At 37.1% G+C, this 16808-nt stretch overlaps 1 protein-coding gene across 1 annotated transcript in view; it reads right to left on the bottom strand.

Annotated features, from left to right (window-relative positions):
• Positions 1–16808, bottom strand: part of PKD1L1 (polycystin 1 like 1, transient receptor potential channel interacting) — a 172752-nt gene that overhangs the window by 85218 nt on the left and 70726 nt on the right. The window contains exons 18-24 of the mRNA XM_077157478.1: positions 15641–15817; positions 14616–14693; positions 11933–12075; positions 10514–10634; positions 7206–7317; positions 3906–4101; positions 3026–3082 (exon numbers count right to left, since the gene is read on the bottom strand). Coding sequence (XP_077013593.1) covers positions 3026–3082; positions 3906–4101; positions 7206–7317; positions 10514–10634; positions 11933–12075; positions 14616–14693; positions 15641–15817 — 884 coding nt within the window. The remainder of the gene's footprint in view (positions 1–3025; positions 3083–3905; positions 4102–7205; positions 7318–10513; positions 10635–11932; positions 12076–14615; positions 14694–15640; positions 15818–16808) is intronic.

The raw sequence follows: 16808 nt of genomic DNA on the forward strand, positions 1-16808 counted from the left end.
GAAGTGTCCATGCAACTAGTTCTTTCCAATGGAATATGAGAGCAGTGAGATACGCCACTTTCAGAGCAACACTGGTAACAAGGGGTACACTTCTTTGTGCTCTATTCCCCCAACATAGGAATCCACAGAATAGAGATGCTGGAGGCATGAGATGAAAGGAGACTGGCAGACCAACCACTGAACAACTTCTAAGGAAGGTGTGTGAATGAGAAATAAACTTCTGTTGTGTTGAGACCCTGTGACTTTGGTGATCTTAAGAGGCTATGTGGTTTAGAGTTGGAAGACAGATGTCTGTAAAATAATTACAAGTCAAAAGCATTGAAGTCATGTACAAATTTGTCTAGAGTAAAATGAACAGTGCCTTCAGGCATCTATGAAGATGTTATGGAGAAGGTGGCATTTGAATACAGCCTTGAAAAGAAAGTAATATTTTCTCAAGGGAAGAAAGCCTAAAAGCAATCCAAGCTGAGAGAAAACACAATTTCAGGGAGGCTTTATATGGTCTCATAGATTTAGTAAGTAAGGAATATTGGGAGTGACTGGAACATGGAAGGTGGTTATGTGAAGGTGGTTGTGTAGGAAGTGCAGAGAGTAAACTGGGACCAGGTGAAGTTCTTGTTTGAAATGCTAAAGAACTGAAATTTATTCTTGAAGTGCTAGAGAATCACTACATATTTTAAAGCAAAGGAGTGATGGACAAAATTTTTTTTTTAATTTAATGAGGATAGCTCTGGCAGCAGGGATGAGGAGATGTTATAAGGGGAAGATCAGTGTTCCTTTCTGGATAGATGACTGTTGCAGTAAAACAAATGCAAGATGGTGAGGACATGAATCAAAGCAGGAGAGCTGGAAAGAAGGTGACAGAGTCTTCGATCTAGTTGTGCATTCATTTATTTCACATCTATCTACTGAATCCCTGTTATGTATCACAGCAGAAGTTATGTAGTAAACAGGAATGAATGGTCACCTCCATCAAGGAGTTTATGTTTCGGTGATAGGAGAAAAGCAATAGGGAAATAAATAAGATAGTTGCTGATTGTGAAAGTACTGAAGGAAATAAACCAGGTAATAGAAGATGATGTTAGATTGTGGGTCAAGGACAACTTCTCTGAGAAAGTAAACCACGTAATAGAAGAAGGTTGTGTTAGAACACAGATCAAGGACAGCTTCTCTGAGAAAGCAACATAGGAGCTTAGAGCTGAATGAAAAGATCTCAGCTATTCAGTGAAAAAGTGTAGGACACACCAGGGAAAGGAAATCAGACTCTGAGAATTCAGTTGTTGGGCCAGTATGCCTAGAGGATTATTTGACAGGGGAAGAAAACCAAGAGAGAAGAAAGGAGGGATAAGAAGGAGTCAAATCATTCAGGCCAGGTAAGATGTTTTAAGCATGACAGTGGCATTAATGTTCAGGCTTTTAAAAATAGCCCTTCTGGTTGCTTTTGGTAGAACATATTATATGATGGTAGAGAGAAGGCAGGGAGAACACTTGGCAATATTATTAATTTGGATGGAATATGATGCTTGCTCACATGAGAGTTTGGTAGAGTAGAGATGGAGAGAAGTAGGATGATTTTAAATATGTTTTTTTGCAGAAGAACTGACAGGTCTCAACTATAAGTGGATAAATAAGAAAAAGGGAGAAATCTTTGATGAGAACTAGAATTTTCATTTAAGGTTCTGGGTGGAAGGTGGCACTCTTTCCTGAAGAGAGGGTTTGAAAAGAGAGGGACTAGAGGAATAGAGTAAGGAGTCTTGCCTTGACTATGTTGGGTTTGAAACATACAATAATCACCCATGTGATGGCAGTTGCATGCATAAGTCTGGAGATTTGGGAGATGTTTGTGTTGAAGATAAAAATTTTTGAAGCATAATCATGTAGATTTGATGGGAAGGGTGTGAATGAGATCACCCAGGGAAAAAGTATAGGCAGAGAAGTCAATGTGGCCCAAGACCAGACCCTGAGGTGCTCAATATTTAAAGATCGCGTGGAAGAGAAGGATCCAGCAATGGTCAAGAGTCAAGGAGGCTAACCAGAAAACTGTAGGTTCAGGAAACCAAAAGAAAAGTGTTCCCCAAAGGAGGATGAATATCCAGCAGAATGTTTCTGAGAGGGGAAGAAAGGTGAGGAAAGAGAGGGACCAGTGAACCTGGCATATGGAGCTTTTTAGTGACTTTCACAAGATCAGTATCAGTGTACAGATGATGATGAAATCTAGATTTTGATAGTTTAAAATACATAGGATATCGCAAGTATCAGCTTCAGCAAGAGCAGAACTCACTTTCTTAATGTTTTGCTGTAAAGAGAAGCATATAAATTAGGTAATACCTGGAAGAGGGTATAGTTTCAAGGAGGTATATTTTTAAAGGAGTGAAATTCAAAGCATGTTTAAAAATCACCCAACAGAGAGAGAGAAAGAGAGAGAGTGGGGCAGAGAAGGAGGCAAAATGGAATGGGAGGCAGGACCACCACCTATAGCCTAACAGGCAGACATTGCACAACTCCAGAAGCACCAGTTACATTGTCTGAAATGAGGTGCAATGAGGTGGCCATGGAGAAAACTCCTTGCATGATGATAGAATGTGGAAGACAGGTATAGCTGTAGTTAGATTTGTACCTTGGTGATAGATGAGGAATTCTGATGGGATCCCTTATCTCTCAGAAATGCAATGGGAATATCAATTGAAGGGAGAAAAAAAGGTGTCAGAGAATTGAGAAGAAAAGAATGCATGGAGATGAGAAAATGCAATACCATGTATTATTAATAAGGATTAATACCTTTAGACAAGTGTTTATAATGTGGATAATTCTTGTTTTAATCCATTTCTACTTCGAGTTTTCAAACTTATATATCAGGAAAGACGTTCTTCACCAATGCCATTCTGATTAATTTTTTGGGGGGGTGTCATATTTCCAGAATGAATGCCAAAATATAACATCGGACAGCACATTGTTCAAGAACTGACCAATGTTCTCATAATTATGCAAATAGAAGAAAATATACCTGAAAAGAAATAGGACTCACCTTGTTAGGGAAGCTTAAGAGGTCATTCAACATAAGAACAGAATCAACTATTTCTTCCTGACCAGGAGATACAAACAAACAAACAAAAGGAAAGTTAGCTTAACCAGTGTAACGCTTTATATTTTACACCTGTTTATATAGAAATAAAGAAGAGACTATGTTTCTCATTTAGGAGACTAACTGGAGGCCAGACATTCTTTAGAGAGACCAGTACATTGGCCTCAAAATTTCCCTACTATTTTAATAGTCTCCTCTTATGTGCCTCCCGGAACAGCCTCTTCAGACCACATCAGGCAACTGACATGAGGAAAGAGGAAGTAAGAGGACAGAGCTAAGAAAAGCTTTGAAAAAGCCTAAGAGAGAATGATGGAAGAAGAAAAATGTTAGTTCAAGGATACATGCCTTTTAATTATGATGTAATAAAATTATACAATGTATATAATTATGTAAATATGTAATAAAATGTGTAATATTTATTACTCTTTTTTTTTGGATGAGTAAGTTGTCTAGAGACAATTATAAGACAGCAGTTACAGAAATGTTGGGAGCAAAAACCTAACTCTCTATCATACTATTTTATAACAAGATAAAATCAGATTAGATTTACATAATTTTTAGTTACAGCAACTTCAGCACAACTATCTGTGGTGATGACTGATTTGTATTATCCTATTTCTTTTATAAACCAGCAGTATTCATTTGTGAAATACACAAACTGGGTAGAGAAACCATCTATCAGAGGCAAGCTGGCTGAATTACTTGGTCTCATTTCTTGATTGTTTCCTATGCATAGTCTCTGGCTGATAAGCCAACCAGTCATAAACGCTCCTAGGTTGAGACAGTTTCACAAACGCTAAATTGACCCTACTTTGGCTCATACCTGATTTGCAAAAGCTAATTTACATACGGAAGAAATTAATGCATCCTGAATTTGTGACCATTGACCACACAAGAAGCTTCTGCTTTCCTTAGCCAAACGACTCAGAATCCTGGTGATCATAGTGATATAGTTCCTGGTTTCTGTATGACTCCCCATCAGCAGGAGAACTGAGAGATTTTTCAGGCTTGAATTATATCTGAAGGAAACATGAGAGTTGTCATGATTATTCAAGAGCCCTGCAGAAGTTTTCAGCCTGTTTACCAAGAGTGGAATGATATTTGCTAGTATCATAAGCTTCTTGGGTGGGTCAGGGCAGGAAGAAAATGACTCAAAGAAGAGTCATTATGTACAAAGAAAACTCTAAAAGGACACAGTGAGACACAGTACCAAATGACTGAGAGATGGCAGGGACACAAAATAAGTCTGAAACAGAAATATTTCAGGGTAATTTATGCTGTCTAATTTCCTCTGCCTAACCTTAGAGTTGTCAATTGTAGCTCAAAGCACAGGACACAATACTTTATATTCATGTACAATTTATGCTCAAGTAACCAAGGTGCAGTTAACAGCAAAAACCTGTAACTGGACAGGGAGTTTAGGGGAAAGGGAGAGGGGAGTTGATGGTGGGAGGTAGGAAACATCTATAGATTAAGAACCTTCTGAGCAAATCAATGGAAGGGATGATCTCTCAGGCAGATCAGAGACCTATAATTTTCCTTCTGACAGTTAAAAATTTTATAAAACTCCTTTTATCCAGTTTAAAACAGATACAAAAAGTCAAACAGAGAATGATACAAAAGCATGAGGGCATGAGGGCAGGTAATCCAGAGTTAGATAATGATGCCACCACAGCTATAGCAGTTGAAGCTTCATGAGCATCCCAATAGGGAGTTGATTACTGGTGCCTGCACCCACAGTAGAGTGGATGACTGTATTACACTTGGGGTTTGATGCAAATTTACAAGTTAATGATTTCAGATTTCAATTACTGGGTGTTATTTTTTTACATACCGATTACTTCACGTATTGGACTTGGAAAGGTAACATGATATAGTAAAGTGAAGCCAAAAAATAATTTCAGACTTGTTCTGCACTTTCCTTGCTATGTAGCCTCAAGAACATCATTTAACTGAATAATTGAATCTCAGTTTCTCATTGTGTAAAATATAGATACTCATCTGAATATACCACAAAGTCACTGCAAGGAGTACAGAAGTTAAAATATAGCTCTACTACTAATTAATTATAAAATGATTTATAGGCTCTGAAGCACATAAGCTTTTGTATAACTTTTGAAATAAGTGGTTTATGAAGAAAGAGGGTCAACCCCTAGTAAGCCAGGCTCAAAGATAAAGACAAACAAATAAAAAATCTGATCAGGGACATCAGAGGCTGAGCACTGTGGAGAAATATATTTCACAGACTTGATCTTGTCAAGTCAGTAACAAAATGAGTGAATGAATGTGCTGGTTTGAAAGGATGTCTGCCTTCTAGAAAAGCCAAGTTTTAATCAAAATCCCATTTTGTAAATGCAGAATAATCCCTATTCAATACTGTATGTTTGAAACCATAATCAGATCATCTCCCTAGAGATGTGATTTAATCAAGAGTGGTTGTTAAACTGGTTTAGGTGACAATGTGTCTCCACCCATTTGGGTGTGTCTTGATAAGTTTCTGGAGTCCTATAAAAAAGGAAACATTTTGGAGAATGAGAGCGATTCAGAGAGAGTCAGAGAAGAACGACATAGCCACAAGAGCCCACCAGCCAGCGACCTTTGGAGACGAAGATGGAAAATGCCTCCTGGGGAGCTTTATGAAACAGGAAGCCAGGAGAGAAAGCTAGGAGATGATGCCTTGCTTACTATTTGCCCTTCCAGCCGAGAGAGAAACTGTGACTGTGTTCACCCTGCGCCTTCTTGGATGAGAGAGAAACTCTGAACTTCATCAGCCTTCTTGAACCAAGGTATCTTTCCCTGGATACCTTTGATTGGACATTTCTATAGACTTGTTGTAATTGGGACATTATCTCGGCCTTAGAACTATAAACTAGCAACTTATTAAATTTTCCTTTTTAAAAGCCATTCCGTTTCTGGTATATTGCATTTCAGCAGCTAGCAAACTAGAACAATGAACAACAACAAACAACAAAAACTATGGAGAAAATAAAGCAACAACAAGATGAGGAAAAGTTAGGGGGTGGGACATCAGTATGAGACTTGTTTCAAATATTATCTAAAATGTCAAGTTTTCAATAAAAAGGGACAAATAATCTGACTAAAAAATGGACAAAGTATGAGAATACATAGGTCTCCAAAGTTTATAAAAAGATGTTCAACATCATTAGTAATTAGAGAAATTCAAATCAAAACCATAATAATGAGATACCCCTTCACACCCTACTATGAAGTCTATAATAAAAAAGACAGACAATAACAAGCATTGGTGAGAATGTGGAGAAAGTAGGACCCTCATGCATTGTTGGTAGGAATGTAAAATCATACAGTAACTTTAGAAAACAGTTGGCAGTTCCCCAAATGATTAGACACAGAGCTACTATATGACCCAGAAATTCTAATCCTAGGTATCTACCAAGAGAAATGAAAACATAGGTCCACACAAAAATTTGCACAAGAATGCTCATAGAAGCATTATTCACATTAGCCCAAAAGTGGAAACAATCTACATGTCCATCAACTGATGAATGAATAAACAACATGTGGTATACCCATACAATAAAATATTATTAAGCAAATAAAAAACTGATACATGCATGGATGAATCTCAAAAACATTATGCTAAGTGAAAGAAGCCAGTTACAAAAGATGACATATTGTATCATCCCATTTATATGAAATGTCCAGACAAGCAACTGGACTGAAAGTATATAGTTTCAGTGCTCATCTGGGGCTGGGAGGAGGAAGCTACTAGTGAGCAGGTTTTTGGGGGATAATGAAAATGTTCTAAAACTGGATCATGATGATGATTGCATGACTCTATAAATATACTAAAAAACATGGAATTGAATACTGAAGTGGGCGAACTATATGGTATGTAAATGATACCTCAATTAGCCTATTGATAGAAAAGAAGGATACGTTTTATAGGAACTGAAGTCTGTACGCAAATGCCATGGAAACACCAGTTGGCAGATTTAGTAGAGCTAAATCTATTTCTTTCACTCATTTGGAGGGGATGAGATTTGTCATACTTTTACTCCATATTGATGACAGTCTGGGGAAGTGGCATCTCCCTAGAAAATATAAACCCTGCTGTAGGATGTCTCTGTGTACTATTACTCACAGATCCTCGCTGGGGCAGCCATTGCCATGAAAACGGGGCAGCACAGTCACTGCCACAGCACAGGGCTGTAACTTGGAGCCTTCGCCATCTGTGATCTCAGTAGAAATCATGACTGTAAGAGAATATGGCAGAAGAGAGTCACCCTGGACAAATGGGATAGAGAAATATCTCTTCACAGATTGACATCAATTAACCACCAAGTGAGGATGGGCTCAGTCCTGGCAAAGCTCACACTGAGGTGGAATTGCAAGCTATTTTCCCTCCCAACTTGTACTCGCTCTGGATAGCAGCAAATCAATAAACAGAATATTTGTTGAGCAGATCTATGTACCTAGCATGGTGATGGATGACAGAAATATCAAGATAAAGCTAAGGGTGAGGTTGATTTAGAGGTTCTTTTATCCTCCTAGGGAGGCCCAACATATGGACATATAAAAGTAGACAACAGGACAGTGCTTGGTGGCTCAATGGCAGAATTCCCACCTGCCATGCTGGTGACCTGGGTTCGATTTTTGGTTCCTGCCCATGCAAAAAAAAAAAAAATAGGTAACAGTGCAAAGCACTGATTACCAGACAGATGGGGGCAGCCAGGAGGTGTCACAAGAGTTGAATAAAAGAGACCACTGTGCACTAGAGGAGTCAGGAAATTGTTCATTCATTCACATGTTCTCACTCATTCATTCATTCAGCCAGCAAGTATTATGTGCCTACTATAGATGCCATAGGTGAATAGGACCAGTCTCTGCTCTCAAGAAACTTGTAGTCCATTCAGTATCAGTCATATTAAAAATGTGATGAGTGCTTAAATAGCCATGGGAGCCCCTGTAAATGAAATATAAACTCTTCAATGGGGTCAAGGGTTGGAAATATTTTAGCCAGTTCCTAAACGATATATAGATATATGACAGGTCTAGAATAAAGATGAAGATTTTTGCCAGAGGGGAAGTTTTCATGAAGACAGAAGTATGGCAGGAAACAGCTTCTTTGGGAACACGAGTCACTTTGGGTGACACTGGTCCAGAGTCTCTGATGAGGAGACCCGCAGATGAAGTTGTGTGTGGTAGATGAAGGCCAAATGGTGGCAGGCCACAGATATGGCCATGTGAACCACACAGAAGGTACAAAGCACATGTGCACTCCAGATATCTCCATAAGAATACTATCATCCAGAAACACAATGCTAAGATTTGGAAACTTAATTTTGAAGGTTAGCACTTCCAAAAATGTGGTCCATGGGTACTTGCATAATTACTGGGAAATGTGTCTACAAACAAATTCTGGGCTCCACCCTCTCCCCAAGATTCTTAGTGAGTGGATATTGGGTGGCCCCTGGAGCTACAATTTACCAAGTCATTTTAATACAGATAACATTGGTTCCATGAATCAAGATAGAGAATGTAGAAAGAACATGTTTCAAGTAAGATTCTATTCAGTTTTGACAAGTTGGATCTGAACTATGTGTATGACACTCATGCATGAGGTGGGACAGGATAAGATACGTATTAAAATATATTTATTTTGCATATGTGTACTTGTTTATAAATTTCAATTTCAAATATCAACCAGAATTGATAATACTGACATTGAAAATTAGAGCCAACTGGCATGCTTTTGAATTATCTAACACCACTAACCATGTGTGATTGTGAAGTGAAAGTTGGTTCTACAAATTTATGTTAAGAAATTCTTTCTTTCAAACAGAGCTGAGGCCGTACTCCAAGATTCTTCTCTTCGGATATATGCTCTAGTGCTGTGGTCTCCAGGTGGCTTTGTTGACAGAGATCCCAAATCCCTGAAATACACCACTCCTGTGAGAGGCATTTCAAGTGCCATGAGAAGGATGTCCACCACAATTTTTGCTTCCTTTCCTCTGGAGGCAAGTCTTGTACTTACCCAGCTCTGAAGATAAGTCCCTGCCTACATGCCTAACACTAAGAAATGGGGTACCTTGGGACAAGCATCCATTTTGAGAACTTCCATAAGGCACAATTTATTGAGCTAAGTCAGATGAAAAGCCCATTCATACATTCAATCAACATTTAAGGTGGCATTTAGTCTTGTTACTAAACTTAAAGAAACTTCAAGAATGTAAGATGGGAGTACAAAAGGACTGTTACAGAAAGCAGAACATATTCACCCTAAAAGATTATAAGGTACCCTGCTCAGTATATTTGTGCTCAATTTAACTGACTTGAATCTAGAAAAAGGTCGAAGTACTTCTAATTGGAGATGTCAGGCAAGCTTTCATGAAGAAGAAAATATTTTAGCTGGGCTTAGAGGAGAGGTGAGACTTAAATGAATCAGGTGGACTGAACTAGTTCATACTTCAGGCTGAAATAATCTTTTCAGCCCAAATCAAAGAAACATCCAGATCAGTGACTCTCATTCTGTCGAAACATTGGAGTCATCTGGTTGTTTAGAGGATACTTGCACAACCAGAGATCCTAATTTAATTAGACTGAGGGCCTATAGAAAGAGATACTTTTCTAAATGGTTAAATCACTAACATGCTAAGCTGAGGCCAGTCATCAGGGGCTGATTTAAAACTGAACAGAACTTCAGTGATGGAGGTCAGAGGAGAAAGTTGTTGACACTACAGAATTAATTTTATTTTGAGATTGTAATATGCTAACATAGTACTGTCTTCCAAAACCCCTTCAAAATTTCTTTACTCCAACATTTTCTTCTTTGTAAGAATACTTTGATTTGGGTTAGTCAATAACAAATGCAAGACTTACCAAATACCACATGTCATGAGTATAAAAGGGATATCTTGGTCTTAAGTATTTAATTCATACATGAAAAACATTTTGTCATTTTATCATTTATATTACATTGCAGTTGTAGCTTAAAATATTTAAAAAATACTTATTTACAATAATGCCTTCTTTTTTCTTTAAAAAAAGGTTTTTCAATTCTTTTCAGTTATTACACTGCTAGGGTCAACCTTCAAACCCAAATGGCTTTTTCTGATCTTCTTTTTTTACTTTTTTTTATTGTGAAATATAACATATTTACAAAAAAGCAATAAATTTCCAAGTACATTTTAACAAGTAGTTATAGGTCAGATTTCAACATTTGTGTTTCACAGTTTTTGTTTTTTTATAATAGTGCTTTCTTTCTGTACTAAAAAATGGGTAATCAACCTAAAATAAAAAATAATATTAAGCTTATCAAGATAAATAAAAAGAATTTTATTTTGTTGATACACAGTTTTAACAATTTTTGCAGTTTTTGAAAACCAAGGAAGAAAGGTTTAGAACCATAAGCAAATACAGCCAGTGAATCAAATTCACACTGTGACTTACCTTTATAATTATCCAGTGGCTCACCAGCTGGCAAAGCAAAATAATACTGGGCATCTCTCCCATGGAACAAAGTATGCTTGGAGGCATTTCCTATCTGGTAACTAAATTCATATTGGAAGTCCTACAATCCATTTCATAGGGAAAAAAATATTATGGATGAATAAACTGAATTACACTCACCAGTAAACACACCTACATACTTCATTCCACTGAGCATTTTCTTACAGATAGAACCAGGCTAACTAATGATAATCCAGGGTCCACAAATTCACAGTGCACATGGGGTGACTTCTTCCCTGCCCACTAGGGTCTTCTTTCCTACAGGGCTCAAAGGGTTTTCCACAAGGACCTCAAGGACAGCCAGGATTTATCATTCATGGTCTTTTTGCTCTCCTTGCACGAGAACCTCCTGACCCAGAATCTTGGATGGTCATCTGGTCTCTTCAAGGTGAAGGGGAACTCGAGTTTCACCTCAGGTTCCCCACCAATGGGGTACAAAGCAGCAAATGGGAAGCAGGAGAGAGAGATAATGTTAACACCCCCTTGGTGTCCAGAAGCAGAAGACATTTGAACTAGGTCTTGAATCAAGGCCAGGACTGGTACTGGACTGAGAAAACAAAGATAGGTTGTAACAGAAGGAACACCATGGGTGGGACACAAGGACAAGAAAAGTCAGATGTGGGCGTCTATGGTCAAGAGAATGGAAGAGATTTAGCCAATGCTAAGAGAGCAAGTTTAGGTCCTGTCATTATTGCATGCCATAGTAAGACTATAATTCCTACTACTCAATCTTTGGATCAAGCATTAGGTATCTTTAAAACCCATCCTCTCATTTAATCTTCACAAGAGCCTGTGCAAAAGGCACAATTATTTTCTCCTTTGCACAAATAAGGAGAATACAGCTTTAGAGTCTGTATTAGAGATGCACCTTAGGCAGCATCAGAGATTGAACTCACGACTTGTCAGCTGGCCCATTCACTGTGTATCATCCTGATTTACTGTCACAGGATTACTGAAAGTCCTCTATTCTGACCTCTCTGTGGAGGCTATAAGTATCCCAGTTACGTGCCCTGGTGAGTGGGTACCCATTTTCTTTCTGTGTTATCCCACCAGCATCATACCCTTCCTGTTACCATGCACTGGCCCCTACATATGTTCATCCTCCTCACAGAGTTTACCTCTTCTGAACTGGATATTATTTTGGAATACTTTAGAGAGGCATGTGGGTGGGGAGGAGGAGATGACTATTTATGCTTCAGTAACTTTCAAACATTAAACTTTAGTCCAAATTTCTTCACAGATTGGGAAGAAAAATAGTTTACATTTTTATAGAACTTTATTCAAAGAGCCTGCCATAACTTTCAAGACTTGCAAACATCTTTATTCCATCGTGACCAACATGGGCTCATCAATACGTACCGGTTTTCCTGACATGCAGAAAACACTGAAGAGTGTGTGAGCCTCATAGCCACGATGGGGCTGCACTTGACAGGTCACATCCTGTGGAACTTTGTTGACTGTCAAATACAACTGAGCTTTACCTAATAGGCTGTGTTTTGAGGCTAAAGGAAATGATTAAATGAAGATTAAACTCATTAAAGAGAATTACAATAGCATAAGATTAAATTTATATGACATAAACCTTATAGTGGTGACTCTCAAAGTATGGTCCTTGGACCAGCAGCATGAGCATCACCTGGGAACTAGTAAGACATGTGAAATCTCTAAATAATTCTGCCTTATATGAGACTTCCTAAGTCAGGAACACAGGGGTGGGCCCAGCAACCTGTTTTAACAAGCCCTCTGGACAATTCTGATATATTCTAGAATTTGAGAACCATTGCCATAAAGTATGCATTAATATAACACATTTATTGGGTGTTTTCTCTGTAGAGCTGTCACAATCCCAGGCCCTTCAATCCTGGAGATGGAGGTCGACCAGACAGACCAATTTCCTGCCCAATGTTGTGCTCTCTAGCTGGCAGGTAGATAGCACAACCCTAAGAGAAATTCTATTTTAAGGGGAAGAAATCACTAATGAACATATCACCCCAGCAAATCAAACTTTCTCCATTTTCCTGGATTGTCTTAAGTCTTATCCATCTACACACATTAAGTATAGCTTAGTTGAATTTGTAATGATACAAATTTCTGATGATACAATTTTCTGTTTTGCTTTTATTAACCACATTAATAACACAAATATTTTCCTTGTTGCCATATACTTTCAAAATCACTATTTTAAATTGATGCATAACATTCCACTGAGCAGATATAGCCTAATATACACAACTAATATTCCTCCAATGATTCAACATTTTCCTATTTTCTATTATTGATCATTCTATAATGATTACCCTTACATAGAAAGATTTTTCTTACATTTAATGTCTTCTTTTTAAGATAAATTATAAGTGTAAAATTCATGTGCCAAATTCTTTAAAATTTTTGATGGTATTGATGATGATGGTGATTATCATCACCATGGAGACAGCAAGTACCATTTGCTGAGCCTTTACTACAATACCAGATGCCATACTAGATACTGTTCATATACTATCTTATTTAATAGTCGCGGGGAAGACAGATACTATAACAATAGAAAATCAGAGATAAAATTAAATTTCTATGACATTGTGAATGTAATTAATAGCACTAAATTATATATTTGTATGTGGTTAAAAGAGGAAATTTTAGGTTGTATATATGTTACTAGAATAAAAAAATCAATGAAACTGTATAACACAAACAGTGAACCCTAAGGTAAACCATGGACTACAGTTAGTACAATTATAAAATGTGCTTTTGTCAGTTGTAACAAAGGTACCACACTAATGCAAGGTGTTAATAAAAGGATGGTATATAGGAAACTATTTAATACATGATTTTTCTGTAAGCCCCACAACATCTCTAAAAAAGAAAAAATACATATAAATAGGAAAAATTACCAGTTCACTGGAAAAAGAATCAAATGAAAATTCTAAAATGGAAACATTACGAAAATTGAAATTAATTCAACGGATGATTTTAACAGCAGATTTTCCACAGCTGCGAAGACTAATAAACTGTGAAATATGTCAGTAGAAATGTTCCAAATGAAACATGTATAGAAAAACAATGAACTACAAAGAAAAGAATATAAGGGAAACATGGGGTATAGTAAAAAGATCTAATGTTTGTGTGACTGCTCTCATAAAAAGAAAAAAAAAAGCAGCAAGAGAGAAAGGGAAAGAAGCAATGTTTGAAAAAGCTAAGATTTTTCCAAAATTGAACAAAGTCACTGAACCACAAATTTAAGAAGGGGTAAGAAACCCAAGCAAGATGCATACAAAGGAAACCAGACTTATGCACATCACAGTAAAGCTACTAAAACAAGAACAAAGAGAAAATTTGAAGGCAACCAGAGGGGGGTAAGACACATTCTTTTAAAAAAAAAAAACAATAATAAGACCGAAAGCTGACAATGAAAGCCAAATGACAATGAAATGGCATCTTTGAACTGCTGAAAGAAAACAACTGGCAGCCTACAATTTCATACTCAGCAAAAAGAAATACTTCCAAAATGAAAACAAATTAAAGATATTTTCAGACAGACAATAATTGACAGAATTTGTTGCCAGGAGACTTATACAAAAAAACAAATGTTATAAAGGAATATTTCTTGAAGCTGTAGTAAAGCAATATCATATTGAATCATGGAAATGAAAGAAGGAAGTAAGAGCATGGAAGATTCATTGTACAAAAGAACAGCTGTAGCACTCTGTTGGGTTTTATATAAACATACAGAAATTACTGAAAAATTTTCAGGGTGGAGTCAACTTATCCTGTTGTCTAGCACAAATTAAATGCACATATAATAATTTTTTTTTTAATTGTGGCATCTGTCTACAAGGTAGAGTAAATTTATAGAAACAGGGTAATCCTCTAATATAAGTAGGCAATAATGAGCAGAAAATGATAGCTGGAAAGAAGGGAAAAGTCAGAACTCTCTGGAACAAGAGCCTGTGATAGTCAGAAATAACTGTAATTTCCATGAGATAGTATGAATATAACTAAAACTTTACCCTTCTCTGGACCAAATCAAATTGAATGCATCACATACCTACAGAAGCTTGTATGACGTATGTCTCTCCACTTCTCAGTGAAAATGGCTTTATTGTCACAATTTGTTCCGTGATGCCTATGGAAAAGGAAGTGTCCGCATGGAAACAATGATCAGTTGGACTCTGAGGGCAGGATGACTCAATAAAGAGGTCACACAAATTCTTAGATATCTAGAGGTTTTATACACACTTGCAAGGGTAAAACAGGCACTAGTTAAATGTACTTGTTCTTATGTGGGAAACATCCTTATTTTGCTTATTTTATACCTTCCTATAAAGAGCTAAAAACTCATCTCCAGATGCCAGCTGCCCAAAATGAGCAGTACTGAGAATGCCAGTCAGCAACAAAACAATACTGTTAAGAACTTATTTTGCATATTTAAAATTGTTTGATATTTAATTTGGTTATTTTATAAATTTGGTTTCTCCAGGAAGTATGATTGAGGTATTTTAAATCAACTTGTAAGTCTTTGCAGTGCACTGTTTATGAAAAAATGCTTAAATGTGGGTCTAATTATTGATCATTTGTTGACTGGATCACTTTCTTAGGGAATGGAGGCTAATCCTAATCCACCTTCACCAATTCACCTGAAAATAGGAAAGATCAAAACCACAAGGTTGATTCTCCAAACAAGGCCAGTTTTTCAATACCATAATTTTTAAAACAGGATTTCCTGAAATATCCAGAGGGAAAAGTGAAGATAAAAATTATCTAAAAATATTGTGAAATCCGAAGCTTCAGCAGAGAAGTTTTTAGGTATGCCATAAACTTAAGGTGACAACCCAAGAAAACAGATCAAAATCACCATATCTATGTTGGGAAAATGGGCTAAAAAAGGTCATCTGCAATTCAAGAATAGCTTTATTTTGATCAATATATGTAAATGATTCATCTACACTATAAAAGTCCGTAATGGAGAAATGCGTAAATCAAGATGTTTGGCACACTAAGAAAACACAGTTCCCTAGGCCTTGCACATGTGTCACATGTGTAAAATCCAGCATGCAAAGAGAAGCTTCATACCTGATGAGGTATAGCCTTGAAAAGTAGCTTGACTAATCAGGGACTTGGACCAGTCAATCATGAGGGAAGGCATGGCTCTGTCAGTGGAGTAGAATGGATCAATGAGGTTGTCCCCATCACTGAGATTTCCATGATCATTTTCACTAGGCTCTGATCCTGGAAGGTTGCTCTTATTCCCTAAGAAAGATAAATCAAGACAATGGGAGATGAAAAATATCTCATAACGATCTTTATAAGGCATTAGTGATTCAAAGTCGGTATTAATAGCTTTATCTACTATTGCTGGATACCACAGATCAAAAATGATGGAACTAATTATATTCAAGAGATGTATTTGGTTATTATATAATTAGTTGAACAATTGCATATTCCTTCTTTCCATCATCCATGTATTCAACAAATATTTTTTATAGCCCACTAAGCCAGAGGCGCTATTCTAGGAATTGGAGACACAGCAGTGAACCAGATCAAAAAGGTCCCCACTATCTGGAATTTACTAGTGAGGGAGCCAGAAAAAATAGACAAGAAAACACTTACATAAATATTACAAAGTCAGTTAATAGTAAGTGTCATGAAAGAATATGAAGCAAGGAACAGAGAGAGAGAGAGTGGTGGGAACAGAAATGGGGTTCGTTTTAGAGGGTGGCCAGGGAGGTCTTCTCTAAGAACTGGCTTCTGAACAGAAACTTGTATGAACTTTTTGAAGACCTGGAGGAAGAAGGTTCCAGGTTGAGGAAAAAGAACATGCTATGGGGATGATTTTGTGTGGTGTGGTTAGAGGGGCGGAGTGAGAGGACATGATGGGAAGTGAGGCTGAAGAAATAGCCATGGGAAAAATCATATTGGGCCACAGAGTCCTTGGATTTTATCACAGATGTAACAGAAAGCCCTCAGAGGGCTGGAACAGGGGAGCAACAATCTATTTGTATTTTTAAAAATTACTCAGGCTGTGCTGTGGTGACATGATTATGGGGAGCAGGAATAGAAATAAAGAAACAAATTAAAAGGCTACTGCAGAGTCTAGGCAAGAGATGATGGTTAGACTTCGCTTACAGAGAGAAGGTTAATTTAAGACTTCAAATAAAGGTCATTGAAACAAGATATAACAAAAAATGTTGGGAGGTTAAAATATTCTCACTGTCATGAAAAGTAATTTTATTAATGTAAT

This window comes from Tamandua tetradactyla, chromosome 1 (assembly GCF_023851605.1).
Source record: "Tamandua tetradactyla isolate mTamTet1 chromosome 1, mTamTet1.pri, whole genome shotgun sequence".
In the NCBI taxonomy this organism is placed as follows: domain Eukaryota; kingdom Metazoa; phylum Chordata; class Mammalia; order Pilosa; family Myrmecophagidae; genus Tamandua; species Tamandua tetradactyla.